General features: G+C 36.5%; 1 protein-coding gene across 1 annotated transcript in view; it reads left to right on the top strand.

Annotated features, from left to right (window-relative positions):
• Positions 1-23,158, top strand: part of ntrk3b (neurotrophic tyrosine kinase, receptor, type 3b) — a 78,377-nt gene extending 55,219 nt beyond the window's left edge. Inside the window, exons 8-11 of the mRNA XM_073836707.1 lie at positions 2,748-2,920; positions 6,092-6,335; positions 19,811-19,969; positions 21,737-23,158. Coding sequence (XP_073692808.1) covers positions 2,748-2,920; positions 6,092-6,335; positions 19,811-19,969; positions 21,737-21,922 — 762 coding nt within the window. The 3' untranslated portion in view covers positions 21,923-23,158. The remainder of the gene's footprint in view (positions 1-2,747; positions 2,921-6,091; positions 6,336-19,810; positions 19,970-21,736) is intronic.
• Positions 23,159-23,830: the final 672 nt, after the last annotated feature.

Raw genomic sequence — 23,830 nt, 5'->3', positions numbered from 1 at the left:
CTGGTCTAAAACAACTTCTTAAGGTCTATAATATAATTTAACCTTTGGAAAGCACTCTCCACATCTAAACATCCCCCTATAATCCAATGTACCGCCTCACCAGAGCACACTGAAACTATTACATCATAAAGATAACTGAAAATACTCTGGTGTCATGAGGATATCTTATGAACCTGGGGCTGTCAGGCCAGTTCCCCCAGCAGAACGCTGTAACAGAAAGCCAGCGCGTCAGGGCTGTTTTGAGTGGCATGACGCTAACACTTCCCCTGGCGGAAATGAGCGCTTCGCCATCTGTGTCATATACGCCATTCTCTGTCGATGCCTCCCTCTGCTTGTGTCAGAGAGATCAGGGGAATTCTGTAATTAAAATCAAATTGCATCATGTGCCATTCAGTCTAAGTTATCATTTAATTGGTAGGAGCTGGACTCATAATGAAAAGGCCAATGAAAAAGCACTTTAGAGGGCCTGGGAACATTAAATGGTTGTGTTTTTGTTATGCTATAAATGCTTTGGTAAGGATAACCATCGTGCACAATTGCCTGGGATTGAGAGATGTACAGTAAAATGTCATCACATTTCTCATGTGCATGGTAATGATTTATCAAAACAAATGTATCTAGGTCTGAAAATATAGGTCAGGCATGTTGGTAAAAAATAAAGCATTAATGTTAGATGCTATGTGCCAGGTGTTGAAATTGTTAAGCTACTTTCTTCTGCCATTCGGTGAAGCCACACAATAGCTTTGTCTGTCCTGAGTTTAGAACCAAACTGTATTTTTAACTAAAACTGTTCAAAATAATAAATATTAGAAATATAAATATTAGATGAAAAACTAAAAAAGGGTAGGTGAAAATTAGAAATGCTGCCTAACTTACTGAAATTAAAAATTTAAACTTAAGTACTAAAATTACTAAAACAAAACTGAAATAACAGTAAATTAAAACTAAATATACATATTTAAAACAGTATTTTAAAAAAATGACAAGCGTAAACTAAAAATCTAAACAAATTATTACATTTATCATGTACATGCCTAAAAAATTGCCAAACCAAATTTATCTAGGTGTAAAATGTGTCATTTGGCAAAATTTACCAAAAATTCAGCTCTTTCTGTCCTGATAAGTTTAGAACCAAACTGTATTTTTAACTAAAACTAAAAATGACATACAGAAATAAAATATAAATATTAGAAATGCTTCCTTGTCAACTAACTGAAATAAATTTAAACTTAGGAACCAAAATTACCAAAACAAAACTAAAATGTAAAAAAGAAAATAAAAATAAATTAAAACTAAATATTATTATTTAAAACAGTATTTAAAAAAAATGACAAGCTAAAAATTCAAAAGAAGGATTACATTTCTCATGTACTGTACATGCCTAAAAAATTGTCAAACCAAATTTATCTAGGTCTAAAATTTAATCTAATTTACCAAAATTTACCAACAATTTAGGTGTCTGTCCTGATAAAAGCATGCAAGTTTAGAGCCAAACTGTATTTTTAACTTAAACTAAAAATGACATACAGAAATAAAAAGTAAATATTAGATGAAAAAAGTAGGTGAAAATTAGAAATGCTGCCTTGTCAACTAACTAAAAGGAATGAATTTAAGCTTAAGTACTAAAATTACTAAAACAAAACTTAAATGAAAATGTAAAAACTCAAATAAAAATAAATTAAAACTAAATATAAATACTTAAAACAGTATAGAAAAATATAATAAAAATTTTATAATTTTTTTTCTAGGTCTGAAATGTGTCATTTACCAAAATTTACCAAAAATTTTGCTTTGTCTGTCCTGATAAAAGCATGCAAGTAATTTACCAAAATGGACCAAAAAGCTAAATAAGATACTACATTCTGATTTATTACCCATTTATATTATATATTTACCTGTTATATTTACATATGTTTATGTTTTATTTGAAATCTGTCCAGTGAATTTAGCCCTCAAAGGATTAGATCAGTTCTAGAATAAAAATTTTCTGATAATTTACTAACCCCTATGTCATCCAAGATGTTCATGTCTTTCTTTCTTCAGTTGAACAGAAATGAAGGTTTTTCCTTCATTCCAAATCCATATAATGGACTTCAATGGGGACCGAAGGGTTGAAGGTCCAAATTGCAGTTGCAGCACAGCTTCAAATGGCTCTACATGATCCCATGCAATGAATAAGGGTCTTATGTAGTGAAACAATCTGTCATTTTCTAAAAAAAAAATTACACATTTATGCACATCTACGACTTCATGTATTACGTAATCACATTGGAAATGTCACGTGTGTTTAGTTCTTTGTATGTATTCCGGTTCAAAAAAGTAGGTAGGGTAGGGTGAAAAACATCTAATTTTCTCCATCAGCTTCAAAATCGTCTTACTTTTTCTTTTCTTTGACTTTCTGTGCACGTCCGCTTTCTAAAATCTGATAATAAATTATCAGGAATTTTTTATTCTGGAAGTGAACTCCAGATAAAATCCTTTAAAACAACAGAGTTTATGCAAGTCGTGTCACTGAAGCACTTTTGTTTTGAGAAGTCATGCTATGGCCTTTTGTTGTACATTTTCGTTTCATTTCAGTTGATGGCAGACATCCTGAAATGCAATTAGGCATATTAGTTTAACCTCCATCTCATTTCTCCTTGCCTAGAGGACAACTTAAGTAGAAACGTGGCATCCCACTCTGCACCGTGCATTTGTTCTTGTCTGTACATCTCCTAGAGTGAACACGCTTTCTGTTTCTGTTTCAGACTCTCAAAGACCCGACCCTGACTGCCAGAAAAGACTTTCAACGGGAAGCCGAGCTCCTCACCAATCTGCAGCACGAACACATTGTGAAGTTCTACGGCGTGTGCGTGGATGGCGACCCTCTCATCATGGTGTTTGAGTACATGAAGCATGGAGACCTCAATAAGTTTCTGAGGTATTTTCAGTGGGAATTATACAGCACAGGCTCCTTTGGAAAAAGGTGCCTCCAAAAACATACCTATGAATACAATCCTTTGAAGTTTCCAGCTGAAATGAACACTAGAGATAGTATGTTATCCCTCAAAATGCTTTTACCATAGCACATGACGTTTTCATCACATAAACTCCATATGTATGGCTTTTTTAATGTAGTAAACTTGCTCGGAAGCCCACCTGGTACAGCATTGCACTTGCAGGTTGATAAGGTCTCAACTACTAATAGAAGCAAGCTAAAATTGTCTCATGTCTGCTTTTGCTTGCATCAGGTTTAGGGCAGAACGAAAGTGTTGTAAAATAGGAAAGAAGTGACAATATCATTTTGCAAAAATGTTCCCACACGTATTTCCAATGAGTCTGGGTTGAAATTATAGGTGCACTTCCTAAGCAAAGGCTGTCTGATATTGTAGGTAGTGAAATTATTCTAGCTTCTAAGATTTTTGGCCCAAATATTGGGGAATATCACATTTCCTTAATGAATGGTGTAATTTTATCATGCGTTGCACAAAGTAATGAAGATTTCCATTTAATATGGTGGATAGAGCCAACCCAGAGGAGACTTAATTGAGTTCTGTTTGTTTTATTGAAGTGTCAGCTTTGTCTAAAATATTTCACTTAAAATCTTTAGAATAAAAATGGACACATAGAGAATTATGCTTATTAGCCAAGACAAAATGATCTGTGAGCAATTTCAAACATTACCAAGATCTTCTAAAGATTTAGTACTTTTTATTCTCCATTTCATGTCATCACTGTTTAGCAGATGTGATTTAAATATGAAAGAGATCTGAAGGATTCACTGATGGGAAGTAGTTATGTATGATTTAAAATCATATATAATTTCACCATTTCAAATAGGAGTCATATAAGGTTACTGCTCCTCAAATCAATCAATTATGACTCATTTCAATTTCAGTGCTGTTTATGTGGGTATTAGATATTGAAACAGCTCACTAGGTTTTGAGACACAAGATTCTATTTCAAAATGGCAGCTCATGTTTGAACTTCATTGTATGCACGTCACAAGGTGGATTGAGGCCATGTGAATTGTAATTTGCAGGGGAGAACTGTGAAAATATAAAGGCAGACAGAGTACTGGAGTGAGATGATTGTCTTGTGGGAGCAAAGTGATGGGTGATGATAATAAATTATTCTTTTGTGTAGTGAGAGAATTTTTTCTTGCACTTATGCAGATGGCCGGACTTGCATTTCAAGAAAAAAAAATGATGATGAAATTCTTTTTAGAGAAGCTGCAATGATACAAGTCTGGTTGATTTTTCATGGACAGCAAAACGATTTTGGCAGTAGACTGCAGATAAGCCTCATGCAGATGAAATTTGTTGAATTAAAGAGAATTTGCGAAAATTAAAGGTAAAGCATATTAGACATGAGTATATAATTTAGAAGAAAGTGCACTGCCTAGTTTTTTCAGCAGCCTTGTTTGGAAAGTTTTTTCTCTCCGATTCGTTTACTCTATAGATATTTAAAAAAATGTTCTTCAGTAGTTTTTAGTTAAGTCATAAAATAACCAATAGCTGAATCCCAACTTGTGGTTTGGTTTGATTCAAGAAATGGTAAAGCATATGCACAATGTAAAGGCTCTAATAGAATGATAAATGATGATACATTATGAAACTAATGATTAAATAGTTAATTCTACACTACTATTCAAAAGTTAAGTCAGTGTAATTTATTTATTTATTTATTTGGAAGAAATAAATACTTGTATTCAACAAATACACTCCTAAATATAAAGGTGCTTCAAAATGTTCTTCAAGCGATGCCATAGAAGAACCATTTTTCGTTCCACAAAGAACCATTCATTCAAAGGTTCTTTAAAGAACCATTTATTTTACCTTTTTATAATCTGAAGAACCTTTTTTGCCAAAAAAAAAAAAAAACAGAAAGGTTCTTCAGATGTTAAAGGTTCTTTATGGAACCATTTAGACAAAAAGGTTCTCCAATGGCATCGTGAAACACCTTTATTTATAAGAGTGTATACCTTAGTCAGTATACAGTAAATATAAAAAATACCTAAAGTGATATTAAAATTGATAAATGCTTTTCTTTTGAACTTTCCATTCAACTAAGAACTCTTTTCAAAATTGAGAATAACAAGAAATGTTTTTTAAACAGCAAATCGGCATATCAGAATGATTTCTGAAGGATCATGTGACACTGAAGACTGGAGTAATGATGCTGAAAATTCAGCTTTGCATTACAGAAATAAATTACATTTTAAAATATATTTAAAAAGAAAACAGTTATTCTAAAGTTTAATAATATTTTACAATATTATTGTTTTTTTCAATAATTTTAATCAAATAAATGAAGCCTTTATGATTATAAGACACTTATTTAAAAATATTTTTAAAATCTCACTAACCAGTTAAAAGTAACTTGTTGGTAAATCTCTCTTTAGATTTTGGGTATTGTAGTTGCTCACTGGGAACTTGACAATTAAATACATATTTTCCAAAATGATGTCAAAATTCGACAAAATTACCTCTTTAGACATCAAATCTTTTAAACAGTATTGTTAAAAATCAAGTTGTATATTGAGAAAATGAATGGGACTCTTTTTTTTTTATTCTGGACCCAGCCTGTTGCATTTGAAAGCAGCGCTGCCGCTGGGATTGTTAGCTCTCTGATTGTTAGCTCTTCAGCATACAGTTGAAGAGCACGCTGCTGAAGAGGCACTGACCAGAAGAGATGCACAAATTACGGTGGAGCCCTTTTGAAACAGCCACCTTATGCAAATGCAGCCGCAATCAGACAAAAATCATTTTCCCTGAGTGAACAGAAAATCGAAAAAGTTAACTGAATAGGTGATTTTTATTTCACCAGGCAGTTGAAGTCAAAGCCCATCTTTCATTGCCTTGACTTACTCACTTCAAATTAGACAGCTTTACAGGATTAAAGGATTAGAGGGGGAATTATTTTATGGGGCAATAAGGCGGTGCGTTTGAACACTTCGACCCTGTGCCCTTTTACATTGATCCATAATCAATTTTCCCTGCACCGATCCTAAACGCAAGTAATTGCAAACCTGGACGAAGCTCAGCAGTGAAGGACAATTACTGCCAAGACTAACAAGTGTAACCAACACGGCTTTCTCTCTACATTTCAGAGCCCACGGTCCAGACGCCATGATACTCGTTGACGGCCAACCGATGCAGTCTAATGGGGAACTCGGTCTATCGCAGATGCTTCATATCGCTACACAGATAGCGGCAGGCATGGTCTACCTGTCCTCCCAGCATTTTGTGCACCGTGACCTGGCCACCCGCAACTGCCTCGTGGGTAACGGCCTGCTCGTGAAAATTGGAGACTTCGGGATGTCCAGAGACATCTACAGCTCAGATTACTATCGAGTAAGTATCACAATAAACCAAAAACCTTTATATTGCATCATTGCAGGTACATTTCTTCCTATCTGCACTTCTAGACCTAAAGTATAGGAATGTTCTGGGTAGGGTTCTTGGATGAAGGGTGCATTACTTGATTTTAAAATAATTGAAGGAAACACACTATCTACGATCTATGATTATTAATTGAAATCAGTGTTGAACAACTGAAATTAAAGCAAGCATTGCTTAAAACGAAAAGTCACATTTTTCTTAAATTAGTGAAAATAAATAACTTGCACTATTGGAAACAAAATAAATAATTTTCAATGTTTTTCATATTAAAAGTAGAAAATAAGCAATATCTCCTCTAAATAAAATTACCCTTGTATATCCTGTAAATACTTTTTACTGTATAAATACTGTTTAAGCTCTCCATCGACATGTCGGCGGAATAACGGAACGGAGCGCTTGTGTTTTTTAAAGGGAAAGTAATTGAAATAATCTTCCTGAAAAAATTTTAACGATTATAGGTTCTGAATGTCGATTTCGATTATTTTTCGATTAATCGCCCAGCCCTAGTTCTGGGTTATTAACAGTATTTGTGGCTTAATGTCAATTTACAAAGAGAATCATGTATATTTCCATTTTAATTTTCAGGTTTTATGTAAAAAAAGACAAAAAATATTCAGACACCAGCTTTAATTTTTGAAATTGTTTTACCAGTGGGTTCAGGACATTATAGTTAACTTATGTAAGTGAAGATAGCAAAGTAAAATAAACTGTGACATATTATACCCAAAAGAGCGGACTACCAGTAAAATTGATCAAAATTTGGGACCCAAAATTATTCAGACTCTTTGACCTGATTGTGTTTTGCTGATGCAACCTTTTTACACCACACTGTAAAACGCTTTCACCAGATTCAACTTAAAAACCTAAGTTCAGCAGCTGCTCTAAGTTTTGAAGTTAAATCAGCTTAAAACTACAAGTCATTTGAACTTATTACAATCAAAATTAGTTGTTTTCACTTGTGAGTGTAAATTACTTAAGTTGGTTTAATTTAACAGTTTAAGGCAGTTGATAAACTTAAGTTTTTAAGTTGAAACTGGTGAAAACTTTTTACAGTGCACAGACTGAACAAAATTAAGCATTGATTGGTAATTGATCAACGAAGTATTGATAGTTCTTTAAGTATTGTCCAAAAAATCGTTGTCTAAATTTTTGGTTGATTATAAATCATTACATACCTTTCTATCAAAGTTATCAGACATTATTAATTTGTTCTGACACAGTTTAACTCTGAGTTCTTGTCATATTTTGTTACCATTTTCTAAACTATAGCGAATAAACTGTGATAATGTGAGAAATGTTGAAGGTGTCTGAATAAATATTAGTTTGACTGTATATATAGTCACCCTAATGACGTTTTAAAACCTGTTTCTTTTGAAAAACAATTTTTGTCCATACAATGAAAGTCAATGGGGTCCAATTTTATTATGGAACCTGTCGACTATTACTGTGTGGATAAAATCAACAGAAAAATTCTGGCTTTACAACACAAACGGATGTATTGTAGTATAACTTTAGCAAAGACAAGGTTAGCAAGTGATTTTAATGACACTAGCATTACATTAACACATGTCAATGCAATTTTTGTATATTTTAAATGTTATTGTATGACCCTGTGTACTTCTGCTGTAGGTGCCAGACTTTAATCTTTCATCTACTTTAATTATTTTCTGTAGTTGTCAACATTATGAAAAAAAAAATGCTGTTTATAGAGTTTACACTGGATGAAACATTCTTGAACCCTTGTGCTATGTTGAAAATCCTTTACGTAATTTGGTGTTCCCAATCAAAAAATGGTGATATTTGCTGATACACTATATCACCACCAAATCCTGAACTGACTAAACATGGGACTCATGGTCTGAGCTTACGCATGTCAATTTAGCGGCGAAAAGGCATTATTTATGAATAATTTTGGCAATATTCACTCAAAAACTAAGATGCATAAGCTCAGATCATTGAGGCCCATGATTAATCACTTATAAAAAAATGATTAATTAAAATAATTTTTTGTAGGCCAGTCATTGTTGACCAGGAACACCACAAGTGTATCACAGTAGGAAAAAAAAATCTTAAAAGTACAACAACTATCAAAATTTTGGAAAATGAAAAATCCTCTCCAGGTCAAAACACAGGTCAAACACAACATTAAATGGATAGTTCCATTGCTTCCATTGTAAGTGCCAGACTACTACCATAATTTTTTTTTTTTTTTTTTTTTTTTTTTGATGGTCTACTTTAAAGGATAACTATTGCCAAAATGCAACCTGGGCTGTTTTTTTACTGTAAACGAGACAAACTTATATCTAAAAGCATAATTACGACAAACGAGCCGTTTTTGAGATTGACCGTGATTTCGTTTTGCGGTCAATGGCCGGTGAATGGGAGTACTAAGGGCATAACTTTGAGCGCATCAAAATCGATATTTTTACAACACTAAGAAGGCTCGACACACCATGAAACTTTGCTCGAAGTATCGCCTGGGTCTCTACACATGAACTCGAGCATTGAGAACACTGTTTGTGTACACAGAGTTTACTAAAAAGAAAGTTTTTGAACAACTCACTTTCACTGTTTGAGTTTCCGCTCGCGGCCGTCTTGCCAGTCAAGAGGTGTCGATCTCCGAATGCGAGGAGAGTAAAGATGGATAGCTCCTAAAGCATATTTCCATATAAATGCACGGTTAATTCGTTGTTTTGTCGCAAGTGAAAAACAATATTAACCTTCTAGTTGTAAAAAGAGCCTCATATAAGCCTAATATTTCGTCCTATGGAGTCCATTCATTCACATTCGGAGATCGACACTTCTTGACTGGCAAGACGGCTGCGAGCGGAAACTCAAACAGTGTAAGTGAACATAGTCATTTACTCCCGACATCTAAGGCCGCTTAAGAGGCAGAGGACAACGTTACTTTTGTTTTTAAAAGGACAGCGCTGATCCCGATCTACATATGCATCTATGTTCGTGTGAATCATTCGTGATGCAGCTTCACCCACAGCAGAAGTGAGTATAAGGGTTTTTAATGCATCTTTGCAAATGGCCTTTCTTAATGATGTGCTTGTTGGCAAGTTTCGCCGATAAACGCAGCTAAATGCAGCTAAAGTAAACATTACAGCTCGTAATCCCTCAGCAGAGAGGGGCAGGGCAAGCAGAGCTCATTTGTATTTAAAGGGCCCATGTGATAAAATTTGACAAGGTAGTTTTTTTACACTACTATTGAGAATTTTTAACCAAAGTATATTAGAGACTTTTCATTAAGGCCCTAAAGAATCATATGAACTTGTGGAAAATGGGCATCCGATGACCCAAGTCTGTGGTAAAAATGTTATTTTCCATTTACAATCCCAATGCAAAAATATTTCAAATATTGTTTTCCTTTATTTGTGCTAACAATAGCAACCTATTAGATCGAGTTTATTGTGAAGGACAGCAAAATATTCCACTGAGAAACTGGATTGTGGAGAGAGTCTTTATATTCAAGCCAGTCATAAACTGAAGGCCAGAAACATCTTTATCAGCCGCACATACACACGCTTACGCACAGTCTGCAATATTGACAAAGCAGAGAGATTACGAAATTATTACTGCATTGGACACGTTCACTGTGTCAAGTGATTATAAATAGCGAATCCTGCCAAGCACGTAATCCACACATGGCGAGTCATATTGACGTTTGTTGTCCTTTGGGGCTCGAGCGTCTGGCCACAGGAACGGAGCATGACTGGAAGAGAGATTGAGGTACTTTCATCAGTGACCAATTCAACCGCCTTCGTCAAGACGTTATAAGTGGCACATCGACGTCCTGTCACCTAATGGCCTGCCGCGTATCTTTTTGCATGAGATGTTTTTGATAACTCAAAACGTTTAGAGCCGCTCGCTGATGGTTGTACGCAAAAACAGATTCAGGGAAAATGACAGCACAGACTCGATCCCATAAACATGCAGTGGATTGTCTGAGATGTCGTCTTGGGTTTTCTTCACAGCAGATAGCTGATTACACGCTATAAACAAGTGAAATGTACAGGTCACCCTGTCATTTGGGTATTTAACACCCTTAAATAAACCACTCATGACATTAAATGTCATCACATGGGCAGGGTTTTCTTTCCAGACTCTCTAAAGGTCTGTTTTTGCTTCAAATTCGGCCAAGTGTTTTAAATGGTTGAAGAAATCCGTTATCGGTCATGGATGCATGAATCTGCTTCCCCTGTTACTAAGTATAAAAGCGTGAACGCCCAGAGAGTAGCTCTAGTGGGGCTGTAATCCATTCTCCACCATGCTGCTTTGCTCTTCATACCCATAATCCAATCTAGCCTTCTACCACTGAGCCACAGACTAGCCCGTAATCCAGTTTAAAAAGCTACCAAAATAAAGCAAAAAACATGTTGCCTTCTTCCTGAAACCCACGCCATGCTGACAGAACGGGAATATGGTCAATCAGCAGAGAGATTCTTCTTTTCCGGCTTTCAATTTTTTATTGTCTAATGGGCTTATCAATTTTCAAACCGCCAAGCTAATTGCTTCAGTCTCAACCACAAAGCCCAAGGTGATACAGCGGATAGTGGTTTGAATGATTGCTTAACCAATTTTAGTTGCTCGTCTTAATGAGGGATTTGAAAGTAATTTACATTATTTAAGTGCCAGGACGTGTGTGTGTGTCTCTTGTAAGTCTATTATTAAGATCACTGTTACTCAGCTCGTTTAAATTAGTAATTAGTAATTTACAATGACTATATCCATTTGAACTACAAGCTGAGACACATGTAGGTCACCATGTACTATAACAGACAGACAGACAGACAGACAGACAGACAGACACACAGACAGACAGACAGACAGACAGACAGACAGACAGACAGACAGACAGACAGACAGACAGACAGACAGACAGACAGTAGGGCTGGATGGTATGACCTAAAACCAAAATCTCAATTAACTGAACTTTTTACCTGACTCATGATCGCTTTTGCATGTAATCTTATTCTCTGAAATAACCAACATTAGAAAATTATATTGGTTATAGGTTCTGAATTTGAATTACTTTTCGATTAATTGTCCACCCCTACAGACAGATAGATAAATAGTAGTGTTCATTTCGTTTTCAAGAAATGTTTGTTGACAAGCTATTTCCCCATAACTAAAATGAGATGATGACAAGTTAAAAATAATGTCAATAAACGATAACCGTGACTATATTAACATGCAGTATTATTGACGATAAAAGATCAGATTAAAATGTATTTAAAAAAAATGCTTTTTTAGTCTTAAAAGCTTAAAACATTGGAAAAAAAGAGATATTATAATATTATTATAGACTGTTGTACATGCTTTTACTACGCAAGCTTTCATGTGTGTGGTTGGCAGATATCAAGAGTTCAAATCTCCAAATCAGAGCTTCTCTGCCTGGTGTTTTGATGAATTATTTGCAATCTGGCAATCACACACACTTGCTTCCTCTTTGTTGTGAAAGCACCAGCAATGATATGAAATTTCACTGTTATAATACTTTTTGTTGTTTTACCAGTTTTCATAATGTAAACAGAGAGCATAAATGGGTTTATTATTTTATATAATGAATAGCCTATAATAAATCAACAGTACACTAGATGAGGTAAAATAAACCATGTGTATGAGTTGACATTCTATTGATTTGTGCTTATTGGTGGAAATGCAATACCTGAAATGACTAAAGACTAAATATAACTAAAACGTACATATGACACAGGACTAAGACCAAAAATGGCTGAATATAATAAAAACAAAAATAAACACTGATAGATGATGAAAAATGTTTGCTGACAAGCTATTTCCCCATAACTAAAACGAGACGATGACGAGTTGAAAATAATGTCAATAAACGATAACCGTGACTATATTAATGCAATATTACTGACAATAAAAGATGAGACTTAAATGCATTTTAAAAAATACTTTTTTACTAAAAAACTTTTTATTAAAAAAAGGAGACAAATATTATTGCAGACTGCTGTACATGCCTCTACAATGTGAGCTTTCATGAGTGCGGTTGCCAGACATCAAAAGTTCAAATCCCCTTCTCTGTTAAAAGGATACATTTTCTGCCTGGTGTTTTGTTCAGTTTTTTGTAATGTAGACAGAGAGAGTGCATAAGTCTTTATATTAATTTATACAATAAATGTGACACTGGACCATAAAACCAATCTCAAGTAGCACAGGTATGTTTGTAGCAATAGCCAAAAATGCACTGTATGTGTCGCAATGATTGATTTTTGTTTTATGCCAAAAATCATTATCATGTTCCATAAAGATATTTTGTAAACTTCCTACCGTAAATATATCAAAACTTAGATTCCAGATTTTCACTTAGTTGTATCTTGGCCAAATATTATCCTAACACATTAATGGAAAGCTTATTTATTTAGCTTTTAGATGACATATAGATCTCAATAAAAAAAAAAAAAAAAAAAACTCTTATGACTGGTTTTGTGGTCCAGGGTCACAAATAGACTACAATAAATCATCAGTACACTAGATGAGGTAAAATAAACCATGTGTATGTCAACATTCTTGTCGTATTGGTGAAAATTCACCAATACGATTTTTTATCAGTTTAACCATTATACAGCATGATGAAAATGTGACTAAGATTTCATTGACTAAAACTAGACTAAATGCTCAGACATTTAGATGACTAAACCTTAACTGAACAAAAACAGGACAAGGTCCAGTCTGACCAAATATGATAACTAAAAAGTACATTTGACACAGGACTAAAGACAGACAGACATTTCAAACTATCCATCTGTCCATCCAACTTTGAAGGTGGATCCACGGCGAACAACTTTTTTTTAGGGTTTTAATAGTTAAAACCTGCTGATTACAGGAGCTGACAGAACATATTGATGCTTTTAATTAGCTACATTTTAGATGTATTTTTTAGTAACACATTTTGATTTTGTTTCATATTTAAAAAAAAGTAATATCACAAATGAGATGGTTCACAGCAGGGGTACTGCAGTAAACTAATATGAGAAGCATCTGCAATGTATTATACAGCTTTTTATTTCACTACATCCTTCCCTAGGATACTGAATTAAAGAGTTTGCAGCCTTCTTTTCTAAAAAGAGAACATATTAGAGGTTATATGATACATAGGGCAATGATTACTGCATAGTTACTGTGTAACAGGACACTCTTTCATACAGTGTATTGTAAATGTTTGAAATGTTTTACAGACATGTTGGCATTGTGTCAGAATGAGTAGTGTGTTCACGGATAATTGTTTTATGAAACGTGTCAGTACACAATTCATAATGTAATGCTATCATCTCACTGCAGAGATAATCAAGGGTTTGAAGACCCTTTGGGTTGATTACCCTCAAGTTGCAAAGTGGAGATGTGACCACATTAGGAACTTCCTGTTTGGCCCTGCATTGTTGCATCCTCTCCCGACTACCACTTGCAATAAGAGCAGCAAAGATACAAATAAACAGACTCATTTACAGAACAGGCTGAAAAGGTTTCGATAAGATATTGACTATATGCAGCAGACAGTAGTCACAGGAACTTGGCTAATTTCTAATGAGGTAGGCATCCATTAGTCTGCTCTCTGCCAGCCGGAAGTAGGATCAATGTAACGGCACACAACAGAGGGAATAGTAATTACAAAGAGAATTCCACGCTGAGCTGGAAGGGCTCCAGAAACACCCTGCAGTCCCGTGGACATTTCATGCCGGCACTACATGATGAATGAAGCGAAATTGACGTGAATAAGAAATAGATTTGAGAATAAGCCATTTTAATCGAAGCTGAGTGCATGCACAATTAATGCATTATTGTATAGTCAATTTGACTCAGCTAGAAAAGGAACAACTCATTAGTATTATTAAAGCAAATAATATTTTTATTCTTAGCTTTAGTAATGATCTCATGCCCTTGTTCTTTTTTGTTACATTCTCACACACTCACAAAATGTACAGAGTGGGTCAAGATAATCAATGTTATGTACTGTTTTTTAAGTCTTATTCTATTATATAAGAATCCCATTAAGAGACCCCCATGTACTGCGAAGAACAAATTTCTGTCGTTTGCTTTCATTAAGGAGCTCTCAGATGGTCTGTCTACTATGGCTGAAGTAAAAGGTTAAAAGAACGGCTCCCTAGTGGTTGGAAAGCTCTAAAAAAGACACCTACACACAGACACATTAATATTTGTAATCAAAGTTAACTCATTTGTACAGATTTTAGGCCACACTCTTTGGGTTTTGAACACTTTGAGTCATTATATTTTTGTGATTCAATTTAATAGGGTTTGGAGCATAGCTTCTTCTAATTGCCATTTGGTGAAGTTTAACATGTTTATGTTTAAATGTAAATGTAAATGTTTAAATGTTTGCACAAAATGCACTAATTTTTGAAATGTATGAACAGTGTAAAATCAAAACATTTTATTTAACCATGGTGTGTTTTGCAGAGATACAGTATGTCACAAAAAGTGAGTACACTCCTCACATTTCAGCAACCATTTTAGTTTATCTTCCCAAGGGAAAATACTATAGAAATGAAACTTGGATATATTTTAGAGTAGTCAATGTGCAGCTTGTTTAGCAGTATAGATTTAGTGTCCTCTGAAAATAACTAAACATACAGCCATTATTGTCAAAATAGCTGGCAACACCCTAAGTGATAACTGCAGTATGTTGTTTAACCATGCAAAACCACATGTCCTATTCATCATGTTTATGTTTTTGTCTGCTTGACAGGACCATACAAAGTTGTGTATCTTGTATTAGAGCAGTTAAAATTAGGTGCTTTAAGTACAATTTTCTCATACTGACCACTGGATGTTCAACATGGCATCTCATGGCAAAGAACTCTCTGAGGATTTGAGAATTAGAATTGTTGCTCTCCACAAAGATGGCCAAGGCTATTAGAGGTTCAGTAACACCCTGAAACCCAATTACACTACAGCGGTCAGGGTCAGAGGTTTTCCAAGGTGGGTTCTATTCAGAACAGGCCTTGCAAGGATCAGTCAACGAAGTTGAGCACTCGATCTGTGCGTCAGGTGCAGAACCTGGCTTCTAAAAACAGATACATGAGTGCTGCCAGCATTGCTTTAAAGGTTGCAGAAGTAGAAGGTCAGCTTGTCAGTGGTCAGACCATACGCCGCACACTGCAACAAATCAATTTGCATGGGCGTCATCCCAGAAGGAAGCCTCATCTGAAGCTGACTCACAAGAAAGCCCACAAACAGTTTGCTGAAGACAACCTGTCCAAGGGCATGAATTACTGGAACCATGTCCTGTGGTCTGATGAGACTAAAATTTGGCTCAGATGGTGTCCAGCATGTGTGGCGATGCCCTGGTGAGGAGTACAGTCAAGCATGGTGGTGGTAGCATCCTCAACCGTTAGGTGAAGAAGCATCATGTGTCTAACGTCCAGCAGCTCCTTTAGGTGTGGAAGAAGGTACTAGTACCTGTGCAGCTCTGGTCAATTCCATGCCCAGGATGATTAAGGCAGTGCCAGATAACAATGGTGCAACTCTAAAATATATCCAAGTTTAATTTCTATAGTATTGTCCCTTGAGAAGGTATACTAAAATGGTAGCTGAAATGTAAATGTTGTACTCACTTTTGTGACATACTGTACATCACATATTAACACAAAAAATAGATGTTTTGAGCACTCACTTAAAAATATACACAAAACATATCAATCGTACTACCAGGTTGTGGTTCAGAGACACTTGTTAGTCCAAAGAAGATAAATCCAAGATTAGAAAAGCAGTCCTCAGTAAAATGACGAGCACACAACAAAAGGTTCGATTTGAATTGCTGTGGTATCGTGAAAAAAAAAATTGATACTGATTCTTCACATCATCTTTTGCCAGAGAAAACAAAAGAAACTTGCTTTCACAGCACAGAACACAACATCTTCTAACACTAACTAACACTAACTATCAGAAGCGTTTGTGGGCACGTCAGACGTCATGATGACTTGTTAAGGCGATTCTGATTTGCCTCTTTCTTTGAGAGAAAATATCTTTATGTATAATGCACTTTTTTTAATTAACAACTTTGCAGACTGCTTACATTGTAGGATAGCGACGTTACAAACTGCAAAAAAAATTTTTTTTTCGAAAACCCATATGTGACCCTGGACCACAAAACCAGTCATAAGGATAAGTTTTACAAAACTGAGATGTATATAATAAATAAGCTTTCTATTGATATATGGTTTGTTAGGATAGGACAATATTTGGCCGAGATACATCTATTTGAAAATCTGGAATCTGAGGTTGCAAAAAAATCCAAATACTGAGAAAATCACCTTTAAAGTTGTCCAAATTAAGTTCTTAACAATGCATATTACTAATCAAAAATTACATTTTGATATATTTATAGTAGGAATTTTACAAAAATCTTCATGGAACATGATCTTTACTTAATTTCCTAATGATTTTTGGCATAAAAGAAAAATCAATACTTTTGACCCATATTGTCACACCCCCGGACTTTCATGTTGGTTTCTCCCATTTTACCCCGCAGTTCTGAGTGTTTTGGTTTCTCCCTCATTGTTGTCACCTGGATGTTTGTAATCAGTCTGTCTATTTAAGGTGTGTGTTTTCCCCCGCATTCTGTCGGTCTTTAATGTTAATGTTTAATGTTCCTGTGTCTACCTGTCTCCCGTTGGATTTATTAAATACTTTATTTTTACTACGTCGTTGTTCGTGTGTTCCTGCCTGAAGCGTGACAGAAAGACCGACCAATACAGTTATTTTTGCGTGTTCACCTCCGTTTTGTTTCCCGTTCGTTTTTTCCAGTCTTTTGTTTCCGTTGTGTGTTTTCTATGGATCCCCTACTCCGTCCGGAATTTATCCTTCTTCGGCTGAAGCAGGGGGAATTACCGCTCGAGGGCTACACGTTGATGTTCCAGCTCGTAGCTCATACCACCTGCTATCCGGACGACGCGCTCTGTGCGTTCTCTGACGCAAGCCTCAACGCGTCATGCAGAGCGCCGTCGTCCGAGGACGGCCCGGAGCGACAGCAGTATGGAGCGCCGACGGGGTCATAACTTCCGACCAGGTGCGAGAGCCGGCCACTACATCTGCGACGGGGGAGTGCTTTGCAAGAGAGGGCGGTAGAGAGCCCCGTCCACTGCACCACCACTGGGGGTGAGCATGAGCACAACTCTGGGGACTTAATAGACTTTGTCACGGAAATACGTGTCTGCCTGGATTTCCCACCCACCCTCACTCTTCTGTCTATGCCTGAATCTCCGCTGGTTCCGTCCAGTCTTCCAGAATCCCCGCTGTTTTCTGTCTGTCCCCTTGCTCACCCCCAGCCCACCAGCTGTGCAGTGGGCTTGCTGCGGGTCAGCCAGCTTCCATCGGCGTCATGGCTGGAGGTTCCTACACCATCGCCTCCAGCCTCAGAGTCCTGGACTCCGCCTCGGCCCTCCGACCCTGCGGCTCCACCCCGGCTCTCTGCTCCCTCGTCTCCACCGTCGCCGTCGGTCCACCAGCTCCACCGGGCTCCATCGTCCCTCTGGCTCCGCCCTGGTCAGTCGTCGCCCCACCTTCGCCTCTGGACTCTACTCCTCCAGCTGTGCCTCGTCACTCCGTCCCACCGGCTCTGTGGACCTCCTCCCTCCCGCGGGCACAGCCTCGGCCCTCTGTCGCTCCGGCTCCGCCGCGGACCTCCGGATCTCCATCTCCGCCTTGGTCGCCAGAGCCTTGGGTTCCGCCTTGGCCCTCCGGATCCGCGGTGTCACCCAAGATCATCGGCTTTCCATCTCCGCCTCGGGCTCCACCACCACCTGCTCCGCCTCCGTCGGTCGGCCCCATGGAGTCTTCAGCCTTACCTCCACCATGGCTCCTCCCTCCATCGGCTCCACCGTGGCATTCCACCATGGCTGCGTTTTGGGTCTCACCTCCTCCTCCTCCTCAATACAATAAAGATTAAGTTTAAATGGTTATGTAATGTTGGAGAGAACAGTGAACGCATCAGCTCACAGCAGTCTGTGCAGTAGTTAGGTTAGCGAAAGTTTTGTAAAGAAATGAAACTAGGTCGCACCACAACAATTTCTCTCACTCGCACAAATGCTCCCAAATATAATTTGAGGTTGTGCAGATTAAATTTTGGGAAAATAAACGGTAGCAATTTTGATTCCTGTACAGTTCTTTTTAGGCAAAAGTTCAGCGCTGCTGTCATTTTCTCCCTTCATACGTATTTAATTTTTCATTCTCTGCTCTGAGCCGCCGGGTTCACCTGTTCGCCCGTTCTAGCCAATAGCATTATAGAACCTACTTGGGAGGCGGGTATAAAGATAGTAAGCCCCCATCTGTTTGGTCAAATGAGGACAACCTATGCATGCAACGCACAAATGTTTGGCACATAAATTAAATGTAAATTATCGCAACTCTCTGCGATACTGATATCGTGTATACTAATATCGCGATAACGATAATTTATCGATATATCGTGCAGCCCTAACAGCTATGCTGTTTAATATTTTGTTGTAACAGCGGTACATTTTTTTCCAGGATACTTTGATGAATAGAAAGTTTGAAAAAACAGCATTTATTTATAATAGATTTTATATGCAACATTTTTGTCAATTTAATGCAACCTTGCATTTTTTTTAATAGACGTATTAAATTCTTTCCTTTTTTTTATTTACGAACCCTGAACTTTTGAACTTTTGTTCTTTTGTTCTTTTTGATGTACATGTTCTTTCAAACCCTCAGTAGGGTCTGTGCATCACGCTGTGACACCACAGTTCATTGCACTGCCTCTCTCTCACACACACAACAGAGTTTCTTTCCTCTTTAACAACTTACTGAAACTACAAACAGCAATTGGAAATAAAAATGAATTCGAAAAAGCGCATACTTTATGATCTCTCCTTTAACACAATGAAGTGTTATAGAATTGTTATTGCATTGCATCAGAATCAGTGGTTATGTTTGTAATGAACTGCAGCTCCAAAATCTTTTCAGCTTTTTGTGACTGAACAAAAATCAGCATCGCACACATTTTCTAAGTCAGCCTCTAAAAACAGTTCAGCACATGATCTCCCAGAGCACACTGATTATGCAAATCACAACTTCTGCAGCAAGTGTATTCCTGCAAAAGCTGAACGCAATACTTCGATGTGAACCTTAAAATATAGAATTTGAATTTAATTATTATATATTCAGTACTTCTAGAGTTAAAATGAAATGCTGTGTAAAAAAGCTAGTAAACTGCGACCCTCCCCCTGTGCTGGTGTCAAGCAAGATCAAAACAGTTGCATTTATGCATCTTTTCAGTTCATCAAAAGAGCTTTTCATAAGCAGTCAGAGCTAAACTAGTAGACTAAGCTGTTAGCTTGTTTACAAAGAGAGGGAAATGTCATCCATACCACGTAAGATGTTTGTGAGTAACGCTTGATGTGTGATCTGTCTTGTAGGTGGGAGGTCACACCATGCTGCCAATACGCTGGATGCCTCCGGAGAGCATCATGTACAGGAAGTTCTCCACAGAGAGCGATGTATGGAGCTTCGGAGTCATTATGTGGGAGATCTTCACCTATGGGAAACAGCCATGGTTTCAGTTATCCAATAATGAGGTAAATGTTCGCAAAACGAGACGGAGCCATTGTTAGAACGTCAGTGTGAATATGACATTTTTAGAATGTCAGTGTGATCTCTACAGGCGGGGTGTAATGCTGTCAGAGATCAGGTTAGAAGCGTACAACTTGACACACACACATATACAGTTCGGTTGGAAAACCTTGTGAGCTGTCTATCTAGACAGTATTTTAGGGCATCATATGTGCACCGACACAAGGGCTGTTAAAAAAGGTAGAAAAGTCTGAATTGTATATTCAGAAAACGTTCAAAGGCAGAATTGTATATTGCTTTTTTTGTAGATTTGTCAGTCCTATTTTGCATTATAGCTAGCTCATATTGTCTTCCCACATGCGTGTGTTCAACTCTTATTTTAAAAATGTATATTTTATATTTGAATACATTTATAAAAATAGTTAAGTCCTATTAAGAACCATTCAAATTTGTGGGGTCAGTTATTATTATTATTTTTTTTTTATAAATTATATAACTTAAACTGATCAGAAAAATTACAGTAAATACATTAATAAAATTCATTTTTTAAAATGTTTTTCAAATGAATGCTGTTCTTATTGAAGCCTGTTTCTGCCACTAAATAAAAAACGTAGTTATAGCGACTTTTTATCTCACAATTCTGACTTTTTTCTCACAATTGCAAGTTAGTTTATATCTTGCAATTCAGACTTTTTTCTCAAAATTGTGAGATAAAAACCTGTAATTGCGAGTTATAAAGTCAGAATTGTGAGATATAAACTCACAATTATGAGTTATAAAGTTAGAATTATAAGATATAAACTTGAAAATCGGACTTTTTTCAGAAATGCATGACATAAACTCAAAGTCTTTTTTTCACCTCAAAATTAGACTTAACTCACATATTATCACTATAACTCACAATTGCGAAATTTTATCTCACAATTCTGAGGAAAAAAGTCAGAATTGCATAAAAAAAGTTCGAACTGCTGGATATAAACTCACAATTGCGAGAAAAAAAGTCAGAATTGCGATATACAAACTCGCATTTGTAAGAAAAAAAGTCAGAATTGTGAGTTATCTCGCAATTCTGACCTTATTTCCTCGCAATTGTTAGTTTATATCACACAATTCTAAGAAAAAACTCAGAATTGTGAGTTTATATCTCGCAATTGCGAGTTTAAATCAGAATTAAGAGATAAAAAGTCGCAATAACCTTTTTAAAAAAATGTATTTAGTGTCAGAAACATGCCTAATCAGCATAGAATAATTTCTAAAGGATCACATGACACTGAAGACTGGAGTAATGACGCTGAAAACTCAGCATTGCATCACAGGAATGAATTACATTTTAAAATATATTAAATTAGAAAACATTTCTTTCAAATTGTAATAATATTTCAAAATTTTAATGTCATTTTGATCAAACAAATGCAGCCTTGGCTCCTCTCAAAAACATTTTTAACTTTTTCTACAGACCCCAAAGTTTTTAATGGTAGTGTATATGTGTGTTATGCATTTCTGTGTTTAATATTTTATATTAGAATTCTAACACTAATCAATTGGGAGTTCATTATGAGTAAATTATGGAAAGGGGACAATTAGAGAGTTTGTATCAAAATCGCACAATTGTTTCAGCCACATTATCTGGTGTATCAGATTGTTGGGGATGCTCAAACTGAGTCACTGCATGCAAAATTACTTATATTTGACTGAAAAAGCATAAAAAAGTAAACAGACCACCTCTAAATCAATTGCACACATTTGCTCATTTCTGTCTCTCTTTTGTGCAGGTCATCGAATGCATTACCCAAGGTCGTGTTCTAGACAGGCCTCGCCTGTGTCCTAAGGAGGTGTACGACCTCATGTTAGGCTGCTGGCAAAGAGAGCCGCAACAACGACTAAACATCAAAGACATTCAGAAAGTCCTTTACGCTCTGGGAAAAGCCACGCCTGTCTACTTGGACATCCTCGGCTGAGACCGGTGCGCCGTCTCTCGCCAGAATCCAACACAATCCAGGAATAACCAAACAAGCCCTTTTCCCCGCGTCGGCGCTCCACTGTAAAAACACCAACACGTCGGAGATGGACTTTAAGTGCCTGCAACACTTTTTTTCGATACACTGGGTATACATAAAAAAAGTAAAAAATATTTAAAAACAAACTTTTACATTTTGTTTACTGGTACAGTATATATAGTGTACAGAATTATTCTACAAAGACGAAAAAATTTCCTAAAAAGTGATGGCGAAAGCAGAACGTTGCCTTCGGTGTGGCGGCACTGTGTTTGAGAAATGATGATTTTCAGTGTTTCGTTTTATAAGCATATATACACACATATATGAATATATTTTTATTTATTTTCTTTCATTTCAAAGGTAAAATATGGGTGCCTGTCATGTTTAGTGCTGTTGATATATTATCTTTTCAAGACGGCTGCTCTTTGGTTCTGCTCTGCTTTAACAGCTGGGATTTTGTGAGGGAAGCCTTATTACGTTTAGATTATTTTGCCGATGCTGCACTCAGCATCTTGTTCTCTTCTTTTTTTGTTCCTGCAAACTTTGATTTGATGATCTATAGATTTTTGAGCGGGCAACTTGGTACCTTTAGAATACTAAAGCGCTGATATATTTTCATCGTACGTGATTGTATATACTGTAAATTTATATTCTTGTCAACCTGTTAACTTATTTTTTTTTTTAAGTGTTTTGATTTCTTTTTCGACACAAGAGTTATTTTGTGACGTACTCTTTAGAAAGGGTCAGCCAGGAGAGAACATAAATATCACACAGTATCTTAAAATGAGCACGGGGCGGCTCATTATTAATACAGGGTCTCTAATATTGTCGGAGGGAAAACGCGTCACGGCCGAGTCCAGTCTGTAACCATGCTGCCGTACTTTTCCGATCACCAAAACTGAATGTGGTAGAACTAGAACGCAACTGCAGGTTCTATGTCACCGAGATCCTAAAACGACACTTGTTTCGCAATCTTCATGCCATCGCATCTAAAGTTAACGATTTCATGTTGTTGTCTGTAGCTAAACAGTTCTATGTTATTCCAGGGGCTGTTTCTCTGAGATGTTTGTCGATACGACACCAAATCTTTTTGACGTCAGAATTTCGATGTCGACGGATTCTCTTGCCTCTTTGCAGTACCACAGATATTTGCAAACGACATATTAAAATGTATGTTTAGATTAAGTATTAAATAAATATCAGAACCTTGTCAAATCAAGTCTTTCGTGTTCATTGTGTTTAGGGTTGTTGGTAGTGGCACTTCAAAGATTTGTGGCGTAACCTAGTTTTGACTCGATCTGTCATGAAATTCATTGTGACGGCTGGATATGCCCTGTCTTTTTGCTCTTGAGGCAAAGTAGAGTGAATTGGCCACCATACGCCTTTGATATCAGTGCCATACACTGTAGTGCCTTGCTGGCTGGGAATTAACTGAGGGAAAAGCCTTTAGGTCCTATGTGGCCATTTCTTTGAAAGATATTTAGTAATATAATTTCTTGTAATAAAACAGTCATTTTTAAATATGCAGAATGTGCAAATCATATCATGTATTCAGCCGTGCATTTCGTTTATTCATGTGGAAACTGAGGCCATATGCAATGGCTGCATGGCTGTCAGGCTCAACAATTAACCATAATCACATCATTAAACCATTAAATGTAAAATATGCTCACATGCCTGTGATGGAAAAATGTATGCTGTAAATGTAATTATGCACATTATGCCGTTACCGTATTTCAATATACTTTATATACTTTTAATATTTGCAATCCAGGAAATGTATCATGTGCAATGCAACTACTTTACAAACAATATGCAGGTCATATTTCACTCCAAAATTATATTATGTTATATATAAATATATACTTT

This window comes from Garra rufa, chromosome 3 (genome assembly GCF_049309525.1).
Source record: "Garra rufa chromosome 3, GarRuf1.0, whole genome shotgun sequence".
NCBI classification, from domain to species: domain Eukaryota; kingdom Metazoa; phylum Chordata; class Actinopteri; order Cypriniformes; family Cyprinidae; genus Garra; species Garra rufa.
The sequence above is the reverse complement of the archived record's forward strand: the minus strand, read 5'-3'. Positions and strand labels throughout refer to the sequence as shown.